The sequence below is a fragment of the Perca flavescens genome, chromosome 4 (assembly GCF_004354835.1).
Source record: "Perca flavescens isolate YP-PL-M2 chromosome 4, PFLA_1.0, whole genome shotgun sequence".
Lineage (NCBI taxonomy): Eukaryota > Metazoa > Chordata > Actinopteri > Perciformes > Percidae > Perca > Perca flavescens.
Genome location: NC_041334.1, coordinates 18,272,404 through 18,291,240, shown reverse-complemented (window position 1 = coordinate 18,291,240; position 18,837 = coordinate 18,272,404). Strand labels below are relative to the sequence as shown.

At 38.2% G+C, this 18,837-nt stretch overlaps 1 protein-coding gene across 1 annotated transcript in view; it reads right to left on the bottom strand.

Moving 5' to 3' along the window:
* Positions 1-18,837, bottom strand: part of necab3 (N-terminal EF-hand calcium binding protein 3) — a 41,426-nt gene that overhangs the window by 9,096 nt on the left and 13,493 nt on the right. Inside the window, exons 3-9 of the mRNA XM_028576545.1 lie at positions 16,300-16,408; positions 14,714-14,739; positions 12,714-12,811; positions 10,875-11,011; positions 7,919-8,040; positions 6,607-6,686; positions 4,602-4,655 (exon numbers count right to left, since the gene is read on the bottom strand). Of these exons, the coding sequence (XP_028432346.1) occupies positions 4,602-4,655; positions 6,607-6,686; positions 7,919-8,040; positions 10,875-11,011; positions 12,714-12,811; positions 14,714-14,739; positions 16,300-16,408 (626 nt within the window). The remainder of the gene's footprint in view (positions 1-4,601; positions 4,656-6,606; positions 6,687-7,918; positions 8,041-10,874; positions 11,012-12,713; positions 12,812-14,713; positions 14,740-16,299; positions 16,409-18,837) is intronic.

Sequence of the window (18,837 nt, the reverse complement as noted above, 5' to 3'; positions counted from 1 at the left end):
AGCTAACGAGCAACATCAACCGCAACTGGCAGTGATACAACACCCTCCTCAGGGGACTAGGAGCTCCGCCTTGTCTCCGGATGCAGCACGTCACCCTGCTGCCCTCTTTACTTTCTCAACAATTCAATGCAAGAGTGAGTCACCACTGCATCCAGTATAAAGTGAAACTTGTCTTCTGGCTTATCTTTTGTAAGCACTGTTTTCACAGACTTGAATGAGTCTAACTGTAATAGGTTGGTTCATCTTCATTACAAAAATGCCTATTTGTGGTTGCATGTGCCATGTAGGTTTAGTTTTGAGATCTCCTGAGATTGTTGTTGCCACCTCAATACAATGGAGGAGGATGGATCTATTTCATGATGCTCATAGCATTTAAAAAGACATTGAAAAAAAGCGAATAACCCACAGTCCTCGCTGTGAAGGGTTGTCATTAAAAATTGTATGAATGAGAAGTGCAAATTTTCAGTGTTCTGAGGAGCAAAGAAATTACATTCAGCTCAATTGTATTGCAGTGGCAGAAACATTACAGGTAGTTAATCAAAACCAATCGGCATGACCAGACTCCACGGAAGGCGAGTGAGAAAATATGTAGTTTGAGTCTATGTGCTTTTATTTCAAAATTGTTTGCTTTTTATTGGATTTTATTTTGGAAGGATAACTCTAAAATCCTAAAAGAAATAGAGAAAGACATCGCTCTTTCCACCATTTCCATTTCTTCAACCAAATGGAAACATGCAAAAACGCTCATACCCAAACTCAGACAATTTTTGATTTACTCTCTTTTGTTTTACAGTTATTTTGGATAGCTTACACACTAAAATTAAAAGTAGTACACTATTAGCAAAACCTTACACTCAAGAAGCAAAACATCAGCCCATATTTGCACAACTATAAGCACATTGTCAACCTCACACTTGTTGCAAAACTCTACACACAGTGATTTGCAAAACACTAAACACACTTAACATACATTACACACAAAAATCTATCATGAAGTCACTTCCTTGCAATACCAAAGCACTGACTGTCAAATTACCGCACCGTCCAACCAATTGGTTCAACACAGTCATCAGGTGTGCAAACACTTGTTTGCCTAATTGTGGACACACCAATCAGGTGTATAAGCACTATAAAAAGCAGCAGGTGAGTTCATCGGTTTTCAAGCACAATGGAAAGAGTCAGAGAAAGAGTAAGACGGGGAGGAGAACGAGGAGAACAAGGAGGAGGACAAGGAGGAGGACAAGGAGGAGGAAGAAGGGAAGGAAGAAGGGGAGGAAGAGGAATCAACAGAGGAGGAATCAACAGAGGAAGAGGAAGAGATGGAGGCCATGCTGGAGGTAGAGGTAGAGGAAGAGGAAGAGGAAGAGGAAGACAAGAAGGTGCTCAAAGAGGACCGAATCTGACAAATGAGATCCGCGCAACACTGGTTGACCACGTTGTCAACCACGGCCTGATGCTGAGGGAGGCTGGACTGCGAGTCCAGCCAAATCTAAGCCGATACACAGTGGCAAGTGTGATAAGAACATTTCGACTGGAAAATAGGTATTGTAAAAATATCATCATATCAAACACATCTGCACGGTTTCAGTAACTGCTTACAGTACTTTATTCTATGCACTATCAGCACTTCTGTTACCTTTTCCTGTGAAATTACTGTACTATTGTATACTGTTTTTTTTCTACATAGGATTGAGGGTCAGGAACGACAAGGGGGAAGGCCTCCTATGTTCACAGAACAGCAAGAGAGGGAGATAGTAAACATGGTTTTGGCCAACAATGCTATAACACTCAATCAGCTCCAAACTAACATAGTCAATGACCACGCCAGTTTCAACGATATCCATCAGGTCTCAACATCAACACTGGCACGCATCCTAAAAAAAAACATATTCAAATGAAGCAAATTTATCGAGTGCCTTTCGGCGCAATTCGAAAGGGTGAAATGACGGCATGATTATGCAGAGGTATGTATTCACTTTAGCAGTGTGATCTTGCATACTGTCTCATAATCTTTTACTGTACTGTAATATGTATACTACATCTACACTCAACTACACAATTTTGCTTGACACTGTTCTTCAGAGAGTTTTACGAATGGATGGAGAGGAGATCCAGCATGAGTTCATTTACGTAGATGAGGCTGGGGTCAACCTGACGAGAGCACGAAGGAGGGGAAGAAACATCATTGGCCACAGGGCTATAGTCGATGTCCCAGGGCAACGTGGGGGTAATATCACACTCTGTGCAGCCATTACACAGAATGGGGTCCTCCACCGCCATGCCCATATGGGCCCTTACAACACAGCACTCATACTTACATTCTTGGACCAATTGCACAACATAACCGCAGCAAATCAAATCGATCATATGCAATACATTGTTGTCTGGGACAATGTGTCTTTCCACCGCTCTGCTCTGGTTCAGAACTGGTTTCAGCAACATCCACATTTCACCGTCCTATATCTTCCACCATACTCTCCATTCCTCAACCCTATAGAAGAGTTTTTCTCGCCATGGCGGTGGAAGGTATATGATCTCCGTCTCCAGGCTGAGGTACCCCTCATCCAAGCCATGGAGGAGGCCTGTGACCAGATGGAGGTAGCAGCAATGCAAGGATGGATTCGTCATTCAAGACGTTTCTTTCCAAGGTGTCTTACTAATGACAACATTGCCTGCGATGTTGATGAAATTTTCTGGCCAGATCCAGCTAGGCGAAGAGACAATGTCTAGTTTTGTTGTGTTTGTTTTTTTTACAGTAAACTTACAGTACAATACGTAAAGTGACATTTTGTTACAGTATTATGAATCTCCATGTCAACATTTTGGGCGTGTTGAGAAATAAATGAGTTTCTTCAGTCTGCAACATTGGTCTTGTGTAGTGTTTGGTGAATTTACATTATATTTGTACTTTGTTGATGGTAGCCTACTATAATCATAGGGAAGTAGAAGTGCTAAAAGTGTTTTAGGTTTATCACAGAAGAGTGTAACTCGTGCAAACAGAGTATAGTAATGTGAAACGTGTGTGTTTCATATGGTAACAAAGTGTGGTTTTTAAACAAAAGTGTATAGTTTTTACAAGAGTGTTTAATTATGCAAAGGATCTGTAGTGTTTTGCTAATTGGGTGTGTGGTTGTGCTAATTGTGTGTAGTGTTTTGAAAACACGGGCCCTGTTTTGAAAATCATGCTTAAGCAATCCAAATAAACTGTAATGTGAGCCTTGCGAACATAAACTTGATTTTCATAGCTGGAATGAGCTAGAATGAGTGTAAAAGTTCCCAAAAACACACAGACTTTAGAAATGCTGGTACAGGAGGTTATTGTATCATTTGGATTGAAAAGGAAACCGATGTGCTGCAGCTGAAAAATTGTTAAACTTTAGCTTGAAAATTTTTGGAAAAGGTTAACCGATGTCATTTGGATTGAAAAGGAAACCGATGTGCTGCAGCTGAAAAATTGTTAAAGTGATAGCTTGTCAGCTTTTTTGGAAAACACTGTAACTACTAGGGGTGTCACAATCAGAAAGAGCAAAAAGAGGAGTCACTTAATGGAGTTCAATCACAAGTTAAATACGTAGCTGGAGTGGAATAACGCCAGCAATGGTGAAATGTTTTGAATAATATTTTCACGTTTAGACAGTGCCACAGTGGTATTGACTCAATTATGTTTGTCTACTCCTTGTCTTTTATGTAGAGATATGCAAATTAAAAGTAAATGAAAAAAAGCGTGTTTCCTTTAAAATTAACAAAATGCGAAAATACTGTTTTAATCAGCAATTATCCACTAAAGTGAGTCCTTAATTTACTTGATTTGCAGAGTGAGGCGCAATCAATGTAATCCAGCCACTGTATAGTCAAACAAAGGGAGAGTTGTTCTATAAACGTAATAAATCTGCTCTACAGTAGCCTCAGGCAGAGAAGTGTCACATTTCAACATTATATTGCACCTCACCATATAGTTTGACCTTGAGTGCTGTAAAACGCTTGGTTTATATGGACAAGAAATCTTTGCAAACCAGTCCCTGTGTGTGTGTGTGTGTGTGGCTATGGAACATTAATGAACCTTTAAAATGTCATCTTAAGATTTAGCGTTATAATGATCAAGCTTTTTATATTTTGCTTTAATAACGTTTATAATATGTAAACAGTCCATGTGGAGAGCAAAAGAGGTGGAAAAAAATGGCCGAAATGATTTCTGATGACGATTTAGCTTATTTTTATTTTTTATTTATTTTTTATGTATTTGTCTGCATTGATATGCAGATTTTTTTTATCCAGTAGATATTAGCCAAAATGTCATCTGGATATAAAACACCTACAAAAAGTATTGGCACTAACTGGACAATGATGATGAGGAAGTCTTGGCCCACTGGCTACACAGAAACACCTTAGAAATGTTTCCTCCAAAGGCCAAACTGTCGTCAGACCGATGGCCCATGGGTTCCGAGATTGAGTGATAATCACTAACTGTCAAGACAAATCATTCTACTTTAATCATGAAACTGCTCAATAAAAACAAACTGCTGCAAAACAAAATGTTTATTGACTGCTTCTCTACTGTGGTCAGTGTTCCAGATACAATTTTTATATCAGTGCTGACTTACAGACTTGTACGTGCTGGCCAGTGTGTCCTCTTTCAGTGGCTCCAACTTGGGAGCCTGAAACAAGAAGGTATCAAATATGAATATATGCAGAACAAGATTTTGGCTGGGAAAGAATGGTCAGTGATGCAAGAGGTATGGACATTATTTACTTTATTCTTTAAGTAATTATTCTTTAAGTAATTTATACAAATTTCACTTAACCAAACTTGTGTTGCATTGCATAAAGTTGCATGCCATTCTAAAGCATCAGCTACTTCTAAGAAAAGTAGCCAACGTCACCTCATCATTCCAAGGAAGAAGTTACATAAGGACAAAAGAGTGGTTTGAGCATGCAGTCATTTGCACCTTATGGGCAAATTGCACCAGTTTGCAGGCTGCAGGCACAAATGGGGTACATAAAAGTAGGCAAAGGAAATGGACTAAGTTTGTGAATTGCACCTGTTACTGTAATGTCGTTTTTTTCTTCCTTTAGCTCTGCTGTTATATGATATCTGATGGGTTTGGGATTTGACATTTTTCAAAGGCCGTTGTGCAAAACAAATTCCCAGGGCTATAAAGGTTACATTCATTCATTCAATAATGCCATTGTAATTTTAAAGAAAAACAAGTGGAAAACATGTAATTCACCACATGTGATTTATGTCACCAATATCCCTAGGCTATATGCAGTCTATAAATGTATGATGTTATGAATAATGAAATACAGTATATGTAATTAAACAGAATGAGCTTTCCATCATAAAGGTTATGGTTTTTGTGTGTGTGTGTGTGTGTGTGTGTGTGTGTGTGTGTGCGCGCATATGTGCGTGTGTGTGTGTGTGTGTACAAAGGGAACGTAACCTTTGAGGCAGAAAACTCATTGTGTTGTATTTGAGAGAGTAGAGAAAGGGAGCGAGATGGACAGAAGGTGTGTGTGATAGTAGTGGCAGCGTTGAAGTATGGGGATGGTTATTGCACTCAGAACATTCTACAGGTTATGAATTGCTTTTGATATTGCACTCTGAGTCCCACTGGGTTGGCAAAACCGAGGGTTAGAGAGAGAAAAATGCTTTGAGAGATTCCGAAAGAAAAATGAAAAACATCGGGAAATATCAGGAGTTAATGGAAAAAAAAGAACAAACATAGAGATAATGAGATCGAGCAGAAGATGTGGCAGGACAGAGGGAAAGAGAATTTAAGACGTGGTAGCAAGAATGGGTCATAGGATACAGAACAAGAAAGGAGAGGTTGAGAGGTGACTGTGCTTTGTGTTTGACCGATAAACGGATCTGCACAACACCTCTTGGAAAAGCATTGTTTTGACATGCTTTGAGTACACCATTTGCTGTTTTTGATCATCACAAACACACAAAAACATGTTCTGAATTATGCTGTCAGTGCAAAGTTGAATAGAAATGTACAACATTTAACATACTAGACAGTTTATGAGACCTAAATGACGGAAAACACACAATAGTTTTGTTCAAGCAGGCTGTTATTTTCCAAATCATTCTAGCACTTAGCTGACACCTTGTCTCAGACATAATTGTGAAAACACAACATTAAACTATTCAAGTGAAATCCATGTGTCTGAAGTAATCTTGCAATTGTATAAGTAGCCTCGCAGGCAGGTTTACAGATATCGCTATATATATGTGCACAACCTGCAGTGCTGTGTGTGTAGCCCAGCGGTGTACGTCTCATATTCTTAACACATTAATGATTCTATGCCCCCAACATGTTTGAAAAGCTAATGCATTAGGTGTTATTATTTTTGCATAAGTTATTTAATAATGAAAATGTTTTTTAAAATGAGGCAACAGAACGACAAAATGCCCACACACAGCCTTTGTTATTTCCTATTAAATTTATTCCATGCCTGGAATAACAAAGTTAATATTGATGGCTGCTACATTCATATGCATTCATATAAATCTATGTGGGCACAAAATATGATTGCTCTGTGCTCATATTTCCTTATTGCTCGTATTCCACCTAAAATTATACAGAAGGAACAGTTTCATACCTGACACTCCAGTTTATCCAGCAGCGTCTGCAGCCTGTTGATTTGAGAGCACCAGTTCTCTCCCTCTTCCATGCACACACCTGAAGACAACACAATACTAAATCATCAGAATGACACACAAAAATGTATATCTGTGTCCCAGTTCCATTGTGCATTCTACTTCTAACTGAATTTGAGTAAATGCAGTAGCAGTAGTACATCCAGCAATCTACGTTTTATAGTATTAATACATTTTAGAAATTTAGAGTTGGAAGCCCGCTGAGAGTTTAATTATTTGATTGAAGATGTCAAGAAACCTCAATCAGTTACGTCCAAACAGATGGTCAATCAGGTTCCAACTTCTTATTCCGTATACAAAAGAAACCCATCTCACTTCTGATACAGTTGAATGACAAACTTAGGGTTCATATTTTTCCATGCAGGCTCAATATCTGATGTTCAGTCTATCAATACTAGTGACAAAATCAACATCAATTAATCGTTAAATGTCAATATGATCTTTCTAGGTTAAAAAAAGTCCTCAAAGAGAGCTTACAGCTGGCTCTAATTATGCACAATACTTGTAATGGCAGTGATGGAAATAATTCACGTGTACACCACTGAACACAATTTCCCTAATGGATGACAATAACAGGAAGTACATTTCATTATTGATTTGCTTTGGTGGGAATGTAAAACTAAGTATAGAGATGTTTAAAATGTTAATTTATAGTATGGTGTAGGTTGTCCAAGTGGGAAGACTTTGACACAATGCTGCATGCATTTAAGGACAAACCTGATATAGCTTATTCCTTTGTGCCATGGAGCTTTATTGTTGTCTAACAAGTATAGGTACAACTGAAATCACATTTAGTCATCCGTTTTGTAGTCAAAAATAATGTAAACGTTATTTAAAATGTGGGCACAACATGTTTCTGCATCATGATGAAAATGTGCACTGTAGTTTATCTTGATTTAATCCCACATTAACCATTCCGCTGCCATAAATTCTCAGCAGTACAGCAAATGCACTATTTACTCCTGTTGGAGGAATGTTTGTTAAAAAGTGCAATTGCCAGGAAATTGTTTGCCATTTTTAGTATATTCATGACCCGGTTTATAAAGATTGCATTTCAGAAGTAATCCAGGGGCTTGAGGTTGAGAGTAGGGAAATGAGAGAGTATTGGCAATGTGCTAATTATTAGTGTAAAATGTTAAGGGATACATTGGCTTTTTGTTTCATGGGATTTGTTGAGGATAATAAAAAATTATAAAAATTATATTTTTTAAATAATATAATTCATTTTTTAACATAATATGATATTCCTCTTACCCGTGGTCAGGATGCTAGAGCAAGGATCTGATGGGGACATGCACAGGTTATTGTGGATCCTGCGACCACATCGCTTGCCATTCCTCTGTACTGCTGTCAGCTCCGGTGCCTTTACCTCTCTCCTGCCATGACAGCGGTGGCAACCCAGGGATACAAACATCAGAAAGAAAGACAGAAACTGTCACAGGGGTGTGAGAAAAAACAACAGAAATAAGAAGATATGGCAGACAGAGCCACATGGGGTATGAAAAAGAGGGAATGGTATAAAACGGAGGACAGAGAGATGACAGGGAGAGAGGATGCGAGAGAAAGGCAGAGAGAGGCAAGGAGAGAGGTAAGGTAGGATATATTAATAATTAATTTAAATCAGAAACTGAGATAGGTAAATGTGAGAGAGAGCTGGGGCAGACTGAGAAAAAGGAACCAGAGATAAAGAGCAAGTGTAGAGGTGAAATCATTTAGTGATGGGCTAGATACACATCAGTATTAACCCACAGGCTTGGTGTTAGGGACTTACACACACACACACACACACACACACACACACACACACACACACACAGCTCTCCTAGATGGGGAGTGCTTGCTGTCTGTAAATGCATAGTGTCAAGGGCAGGACATGAAGCACTCTGTGTGGTTATGAGAGTGGGAAACTTGAGACAAACACTCACAGTGTGTGTGTGTGTGTGTGTGTGTGTGTGTGTGTGTGTGTGGATGTGTGCGTGTGTGCGTGTGCGTGCATGCGTGTGTGTGTGTGTGTGTGTGTGTGTGCGTGTGAGTGTGCTGCATCACGCTGACAGCGCACAGGGAGCGCATTGCTATGAGGTTATCATGCTGAGAACAGCCTGGAGCCCAAAGGCCACTGCAACAGCCATGAATCCATTGCAGGAAAGCAGAGGAGAGAGAAATAAGCTTGTTGCAAACTCAATATGTCTCTCATTCAGCCCCTCCCAGAAAACACCTCACAAATACTCCCTCTTTTTCTTTCCATATTCTATACCTCTCTGAACAGTCTTAAAAGTTATTTGTGGCCAAAAAGATCCTCATGTCCTTCTGTACGCCCCCTTTCTTCTTTTTTCCATTTATCTCAGTCATTCTGAACAATTCTGTCATTCATTTAATTTTTGTATTCATCTTTCCTTGCTTTTCCTTTCTCCATGACTCACTTGTTCTGTATTTCAATGCCACCCATATAATCCTTTATCCTGCTCCCCCTCTGCTTCCACCAGTCCCCTCCCAATAATTCACCTTGGCTATAATCACTCATTTATTTCCAATAATACCAGTGTGGCACCCAGAGGGGAGAGAGGAGAGCTCAGCTGAGCTGTGACACACACAGTGTAACAAACAACATCAGCAGCAAGCTACTCAATGGCCACGGAGGTGGGGGAAGTATCTTTGTCATTTGAAAATGTTTAAAGTCTGTTTTGTTTTGTCATTGGTGACATTGACTTATGGTGATTTACTTTTTCATTAATCATTGTTTCGCTGAGCATCTTCTGCATTGAATTTATTTAATAGGTGTTGCATCATAGATATGCTGGAGCCTATGTCGGGGTCTTTGATGAGCTACAGTGTAGGGAAAAATGTATAAAGTACAGGTTTTTCATTGCAAAAAATAACATTTTATACAGTGACTCATGCACAGTGGTTCACCAAATTGTTGACAGCAATTTAGATCTGTTATTCTATGAGCTCCATTTACATTTAATAAAAGTGTTTTGGGTCTTTGACTGAAATATAGAATTTTAAGCAGTCTGCCTATTACTAATGAGGGAACTTTTTGAATAATTGTGAGAATGCAGCACATTCAAAGGTTTGGGCTGAAAGACATATCTGAAAGGAAAGGCCTCTGAGGTACCACTGATTTGTTGAATTTCCTTACCAATGCTGACTTCACTGACAACATTTTTATTTTTAATAGCATAGAAGTCTTGCTACTTTGCATTATAGGACTGCTTTCTTGCAGCAATTTTAATAATATGGAAGAATAAAGTGCAGTATATTAGTATAGTGTTTTGCTTTGATGATTGTGGTTTGAATCAAAACCTGATTAACAACACACCACTCTCTGAGGTCTTTGGTCTTTGCTTCCAAATTTCAGCCTCCAGGCTAGTGTTTCCTAGTTTGGTAAAGAATATTATGATATAATATGGATCGGTATAGTACAGCATATACAAGACTTGGCAGAGGAAATGTCACTCCAGTTTGTAGGGTGTCAATCTTCACCTTAATGGTTTTTGTGTAAATAGACACTCTGTGTTGTGTCTTACTGCTTACAGTGTAACATGTGGTATGTAGAGTGGCATTTCCTCTACCAGGTCTATTGTTTTCATACTGTGTGCAACAAGTCCTCATAGCTAAAAAACACAATAGGATGTTTCATTTTGTAGCTTGCATGCTCAGACCTTGAAACTAAAAAAACTATTAAAAATGTAAAATGACAAATATGCAGTGTAGACTTTATGCCAACAGGAAGTTCATTTTAAAACAAACAAATGAACTGAAATTAACTTTTTCTAGTCTGCCTTATTCCTGATGGGTATGGTAAGGTGAAATGTGGGTTTATAATTAGAGAAAGACTGTAGTCTTGAATTGTTTCAGTGTGTTTAAGTTGAAGCACCTAAAACACTTGGTTATGTTATAGATATACCATGTTAATGGTTAAGGTTATGGAAAGATGGGCATTAAAGGGAACACAGTTACCTTTTTTTTGGAGATACCCATATATTTTTTTGATGCACTTATAAGAACATCACACTCCTATTTTGTCCAGCTACATAATTGTAACCTTGAGACTTGCCAGCCAATTTGAAGAATCCGCTTCATTTCACCAACGCATTTTGGCACAGGGCCTTCATCAGGGTGAGTTTGAGGCCATAGTATAGTATAGATAATGTGTTGGAATCTGTATAAGTAACACACAATACAGACAGTGTCATATTGCAGTACTAACGGGGCAGGGCTGCTTTGCTCCTCCACAGCCTCCATGGCACACTGCAGGGACCTCTGTAGAGACAGTAGCTGACTGGATGTCTCTCTTAGCATGAACCTTGTGACAAACTGGCCCAACACACTGGAACCCTGGTATTCCTAAAAGATAGACAGGGACCAACAGAAGGACAAGTTAAAGCACATAATACTCAAACTCAAGCAACAAGGAAGTAAAAGCATGGCAGAGACAAGACAGATCACAGAGACGCAGCGAGAGATGAGTTGATAGCTTCTCCAAAACAACAATTACAAGGTACTTGTGAAATGTGTGACAGCGGCAATTAAATGGGCTAATTAATTCTCTGAACAGATACATTATTCAGTAGCTCATATCCAAATTCCAAGGTGGAGGAACTTTAATAGGAGACATAACTGCCGCACACGAGTCCCCAAACACGAATGTGATTATGCACTCTCAAAGGACTCTTATTCACGCAATGTGCTAATGAAGTAACAGTGCAGTAGCTCTTCGTCCAGACTTATAGAGACAAGTAGCTTCTACTGAAAATGCATCATGGGATTAGCAGTCCAGAGTACTCCGTGCCAGACCACAGCTGATAACTAATGATTGCACAATCCTCTATGGATTTATCCACTCCAACAGCTTTAAAGAGGAACCAGAACAGAGGAATAACAAAGTGATCTAATTAGGACAGGACGTATATTTATTCAGCACTCTCCTCTACCCTCTCCTTATGTTTTACCAAGCATTGCTGTTTTATGATGTATTACAATTGAAATCCCTAATTTTAGGTCATTGCCTTAAAAGGTCCTGAGGTAATTTCAACATATCTTGTCAACTGCAATGTCATAATATATTGACTGGGGAGCAAAATGTTAGGCTTCTATGGGGGTTTTGCTAAACACATTTGGAATATGTGAATATTTTATAAAGCCTATATAAGTGAAAAGTTTCTGCAGTAATTACATGATGCAAATTTATAGAATGTCAAATTACAGAGCCAATAAGTCTCTCTAAACTTAAGCTACATTAGCAAAAACTGAAGAGATAACATTTCAATCAATATTTCACAATCTGGGCCAACTGTGACAGATGTTCTTTATCTTACTAAGTGAAGATTACTCCTATGAAGTTTAACAGTTCTACATTTAGGGAAATATGCTTTTTTACCCTCTTGCCGAGAGTTAGATGAGAAGATTGATTCCACCCTTTTAACTGTACAGTAAAGGATGCTAACACCAACAGCTTGTTAGCTTAGCTTAGCTTAGCACACGTACTACAAACAGGGGGAGAAAAGCTAGCTTGTCTCTGTCCAAAAGCAACAAAATCTGCCTACTAAGTTAGCTAATTAACACGTTATATCTCGTTTGTAAGGATTAAACAAACAAGATAATTAATTAGTGAGCTTTAGAGGATTGATAAGCAGATGTTGTTGCTACAGAGTGACAACTGTTTCCCACTGTTCCCAGTTCAGCTAATATCTTCTGGCTGTAGCTTCATATTTACCGCACACCCACGAAAGCGATATCTTGTGTAATTCTCGGCAAGAAAGAGAAAAAGCATATTTCCACAATCAGTCAGACTATTTCTTTAAAATCATGTTAAGTAATGGAAATGTGTGTGGCTGAGGTGTTTTTTATTGCTCTTTTGTTAACTCATCAGTTTGACAGACTTTTGGTTCCATCTGTGAATGTCAGTGTTTCCTCTCAAAACTATGAATATTTATAGCACCTTGACTTTGTGTGTCTGTGCGTTTCAACACCTATTGTCTTCACTCAGCATGGCTTTTTGTACTGTAGAAGCATGATTTAAGGCAAAATCACATACAACTAAACTTACCTCTTTAGTTTTATCCATTGCCTTTAAAATGGCAACATTCAGGCTCTCCAGAGCTGAAAGTACACTGAGATACTCCCCCAGGTGCTGAGAAAAATAATCTAATAGGAAACAGGAAACAAGCTGTCAGTGTAATTGCAATGTAAGAACAGTCTAAAAAAAAATTCCTTTCAACCCCTAAAACCCTTTAAATATTGCTAATTGCCATGACAAATTCCAATTCAAAGAAGACCATGACAAGAGCAGTGAACATAATTAGACACGGGTAAAAGTATACGTTTAGTTTTATATACAAGTTGAGATGGAAGTATTTGATCTTCACATGCCTATGCATCAATAACAATCAATGCTCACCATGACAGGAAATGGATACTGTGTGTCATTTTAATCATCATTTTAATCACCTAGTGTTATAAAAGTAGCTCATCCACACCAGCGTACAGTTGACAGGAGTCATAAAGATTTATTTGATGAAATCTAGTCAAACAATAAAGAATCTCCTACACACGCTCACATTTAGGTCCCAAATAAAATAGCGCACAGAACTGAGAAAACTAGTTATTTAAATGAATAAAAGTCAATGGATGTGTGGGGAAAATGCTTCAGCACAGATCAGTAAAGCAGAGACAGAATTCTATCTTAATTATTTCTCAATTCAAAACCTTAATTTACTATAACCAAAGAGTGCACTTGATGTGACACACAGATCCAAGGTTAATGGATCAGCAGCACCTTTTACAATCCTCTTACTTAGATTCAATTAAGTTATCCACCTGAATTGTATGGCTCTCAGAGACAGTCAAAAAAAATGACTGTGAACTAAATCTGAGACAAGCGGAACATATTGTCATGGAAAACAGTCAACCACTATTGACGTCAAATGGAAAAGATGCCATTCCCATTCAATAAATTATGCAGAAGTTTTATTCTGGGTACTACTGGTATTTACAGGTCTCTGCTCTACTTCTTCACTTTATTCAGGCCATCTGACACACACATACATTTTTAAGATGATAAAAAATAGGTCAATAGATCTGTGCCGGGTTTTTTTTCTTCATATTTACAGATTAAAGTCAGTATTGCAGGTGGACGGTGGTGGTGTTGCTTGCTGCAGTGTATATTTTTCACCTTAAAAAAATTCTAAAGAATAGAGAGGCTTTAAAGAAATAGTAGAATAACTATTTGCTTTCTTGTGGAGAGTTAGAGAAGAAGAGTGATACTACTCTGATGTATCATGTGTAAATGTGAAGCTACGACCAGCAGCCGACTGTGGGTTAAAAGAGGCTGTGTCTGACAATTTCTGAAACTTTCTAAAAAATGTGTCAGACGTTTACACCCACTTCACACAGTTATTGGTCAACTGTGTGCGGAGCTGAGGAAGTAGCAAAGGTTTGAACTTCTCTCTCAAGGTCTCTTTTTCTATTCTTTAAACTGATATTTCTGTCACTTTTCATGCATACAACCAAACGCAACACTATGCATGTTTTTAAATAAAGACTGTTTGACAACGTGCGCCATTATTTTCTCATCTCTCTATAATGGCCTGCTTCTACCCTGCCTTTGAGTAGGGCAATTTGGATCAGCTATAAATATGCTTGCCTTCTGACACAATCGGACAAGTTGTTGTAACCAACCCTAAATCTCATAAATTAATGTTACGTTGTCTCATTTATAAATCGTACAAAAAGTGAAGCGTAAAAACAACAAGTTGCAGTGTTGAGCTGTCTCCGTCTGTTTCCAGTCTTTATGCTAAGCTAAGCTAACCATCTTCAAGCTGTAGACAGCTAAGAGAGTGGTGTCGACCTCATCTAACTCTCGGCAAGAAAGCGAATAAGTGCATTTCCCCAAAATGTCAAACTATTGCCTGAACATTTTCTGTGCTACTACTTGAAGATATGGACCCACAAATAAGACACTATTTGTTAGCCAATTTTAAATACAGCAGTTTAACAGATGAAAGCACTACGACGCAAAAAATCAGACAAAACACTCTCCCAACCAACCTGATAGCTTGTCAGTGTCCAGATTGCTGCAGGGCGTAACATAACAGAAGATACATGGGGAGAGTATTGAGAAAGTTAATTAGAGAAATTCAAAGTCATGCTGCTCTTTTTCCGCTAGATAAATTGTATAGCTCCGAACTGTATGAATATTACAGTGTCAGCCCAAAGGAAGACACACAGATAAGACACCAGTGATAAAACCATACAAATCAGTAAAACGTAAGCATATAAACACAGCTTATTTGTGTCATTATGTGCACCACAAGCTGACCTATTCTGCTTAGAAAATTAGGGTTCTGCACTTTGTCATTCTACCTGAATTATAAAATGTGATAGAAATGTGTGTTAATGCAGTTATGAAAGTGCCTTATTTTTACTTACTTACTTACTTACTTACTCTGCTGTTGTAAAAACATTAAAATGGATAATCCTTTGTTTACCAGTCATGGCAGAAATGATTACAGCAGCGAGGGAATATTCTCCGTGTTATGTGTCTTTTAAAGTCATTACGAAAGCCTGGACATGCTTTTGTTTCAGAAGTGATCTTATATAAGAAACAGTACTTTTATTTAGATCAAGAACGCCCATTATTTGACATCAGAGCTCAGATGATGCCAACTGTGTCAAAGCTTGGAGCTGGTTAGAGAGGTCTGGTTGGTCACATCAGTGACAGTGCCAGTGTAACAGCATGTCCAAAAGCAATGTATCCCACCGTGATGGAAGAACTGGCAGCAACACAACAAAACATGAATTCAGAGTTGTTACTGTAGCCACTGCCAGACACTCGCTCTAAATGGTTAGACGCATAAAAGAAAAAAAATCTTACAAAGTATATTAATCAATGTGCTTGTGTGTGTGTGCGTGGGTTTGTTTATGTTTGTGAGTGCCATCCTGTGAGACCAAAACAGAGACTTGACAATCACAGTGAATTCATTGAGCTGGGAAATCCTGAGCTGAAACAGACTGTATATGGTTTAACAGATGAGTTAGAAAGTCTTGCTTAGCCAACAACTGTTAGGTACAATGTAAAAAAGTGTATAGTGGAAAAAGGTTGCAAATGTCTCATGAAAACAAATCTCTGATCTGCCAAAAACAGTAAAGAGAACTCGTAAAAAAAGGAGAAAACTTAAAAGCATTAAATAAAGCACGACAGGGGAGCAATGGTCTTTTCCTCTATGGCTGCAGTGAGTAAAACATTATGTGCAGACCAGTGAATTCAGCAGCTACCCTCAGGCTGATATCTTTGATTGCAATTCTAGGAGTAGGCTTTGAAGTGGCTGTAATCCACAGTATTTTATGTCCAAAGGAAGGGGGTAAACATTAATTCAGCTTGCTTGAGATTGGCTACAGGGCTGTTTTTTACTGAAGACCTCCCTCCAGCTGAGACATTTAGCCTGTAATGGATTACTTGATAGAAACACAATAACTGTGCTTTTAAGCTCCAAACGTGCTGTTTTTCTGCTTCTTACTAACTGTAAAATGCTTAAGTTTAATATAGCACTTGTAGAAATAGATAGACTAAACATGATTAATTTCGCCAATGCAGGATTTAATTCAGAGCCCATTTCAAATAAAAAAAAACTCACTTATTTTGTCGGCCATCTATGGAGTAGAAAAGCTCCTGTAGCTCCTCAGTAGTCAGGATTCCATCCGCAAAGTAGGCATTGAACTCTTCAAAGGTCAGCTTGCCATCATCTAAAACACAGAGAAAGTATAGGTGTACATCATTACAGAAATAACATCTGCATACTAACAATAGGGTTGTAACCTAAGTGTGTTGATCAAAAAGTCCAAATAATCTTCCTAGATTCGCATAAGCATCATCTTAAGGGAATCCCCTTGTATTGTTTTTGTTTTAACTATATATTGGCTTTATGGTGTCTAAAAACCTGTTTTCTATTATGTCAAAACAATCTCTCCACCCTTTTACATATTCCAATTGCACATGAACTGATCCATGGGGTCAGGAACCTGGGATGATTACTGTAAAAGATGCTTAAGACATAAAAGCTCCTGTGTGCCTTACCCTCAAAGTCTGTGAGAAGACGCTCAGAGAACTACGGTTACATATGTAATTGTGTCGTCTGGTCTTTATGTGCTTCATGCAAAGCAAACAAACATTTTGGGGTCAACTATTTGTGGGCCTATCTATAAAAATGTAAGAGGTTATTTAAACTTTGTATGTTTGTTTTAATATTATCAATAATTTAGAAACATGGTATTAATCCGATTCTGAAAATGACTAAAAAATATCACCCATATGCTTCAACTATTAATACTGTAAACTCTATGTAGTTCTCTTGTTTCTATACCCCTTTTTTCTATTTCTGGTCTGGCAGCACACTAATCTAACAACCTGAGGAGCATCATCTTAGTGCAAATGAGTCCTTTGGTTTCATCTAGAACTTTTCTACCATGCTCTTTCTTCCATTCTCATCCTGCAGGTCCACATCGTTGTGGTCATTTCTAGGCCTGAAACTAATAATTTATTTTAATTTTCAATAAATTGGTTGATTATTTTTCTGATTAAAGCCTTTTAGTTTTATACAATGTCAGCAAACAGTGAGAAATTAGTCCAATTTGACATCTTCAAATTGCTTGTTTTTTCGAACCAACAGTACAAAACAGAAATGTTCTAAATGTCCAATGATGTTGATGAAAGACAGTAAATAGAAAGCAGTAAATTCTCACATTTGACAAGCAGGAACCGGAGGACATTTACGTTTTTGTCTTGGTTTAAACAATTAACCCATCAAAATTCAAAGTTGTAATTTTTTGTCAAATTGACTAATTGTTAAAGCACTAATTTTCACAGTTTGGTATTGGTGGCATGCAATCAAACATAAAAGTCAAACATGATCTCAACTTTATGCTGTATGTATAAAACTTGGAAAGTCACAATCACTAAAATTGTATTACTACAAACACTTTGCAGAAATATTCCACAAACTACAACTTTAAAATGGAAAATGCTACATACGCCAGCAGCTTGGATTTTTCTAGGTTTCCTCAAACTAGTTAACTGTGAGCACAGCTTGTTGTGACAGACAATGCGCGGAAAAATCAATATCAGAAAAAAAATAGCTTGTTTGTCATCTGTGAAGAAGTGCTCCTTTGTGAGCCTTCTATCAATCTGTCCACTGTCACAGATTGCATAGAGCAGTCAGCAGTTAGCCTGCCAGAGATGGTTTAATCCTCATAAAAGAGTCCACATCAACAGACAGATATGTGTCTGTGAAGAATGTTTCTGAGCCACGACAGACACTTGGAATACGGAGTTAGGCACTCAGTCAGTCAATGTGTACGAAAGACACACCAGAATGGTCAGAGTGATACGATGGAGCCAAGATGACATACAGACAAATGAGTGACTTTGAAGTATTTGCTGAATCAGGCAAACAGCCTGGTTTTGTCATAGAGGGTCAGACAGCTAATGGGACAACAAATAGCCATCCAGCCATGGCATTAGTGCACCCATAAAGGAACTATCACTTCTAATTTTTGTGCCTTCTTTGTGCTGGATGACTGTTGGCTTCATAACCCCATTGAGTAATCCCCCCAAATAATGAGCCTAAAACACAAAGACAAAGTAAAATGAGAACAGTTTAATATTCCATAGAGTTCCAGTTGGCTGACTCAGAAGAGGGCAACCTTGAAGACCATCTGTTCAGTTGGAGCCTCTTAGACACTGCTCATTATTACCTCTGACCAGAATGTGTAATGTGCTGGCCGAGACAATGCCTGGTCCATGGCCATTTACTTACTTTCTTTCATTTTCATATGGTCTTTTTTAATCTTCCTCCAATTCTCTATATGCTTTTTTTCCTCCTCCACTTCCAGAGCAAGATCAAACTGACAACAGGACTTTAAATATCTTTTGCGATTTGAAGTACAAAAGGTTTCCAATTTGGCGCTGTGCTTCTGTTTCTCTGTTAGAAAGACAAAGTAAAACATGAAAAGTATTGTACCACAGTAGCAATACATTTAAAGAATGTCAAAAGAAATTGCAGTGTAAAGCAGCATAGCAGCTCTTCAGCATCTTGCAACACACTTCTTTTTAAATCTAGCATTGCAAGCGGGAATTAATCAACACAGTCATGTACTATTCATTGGTTATGGAGCAA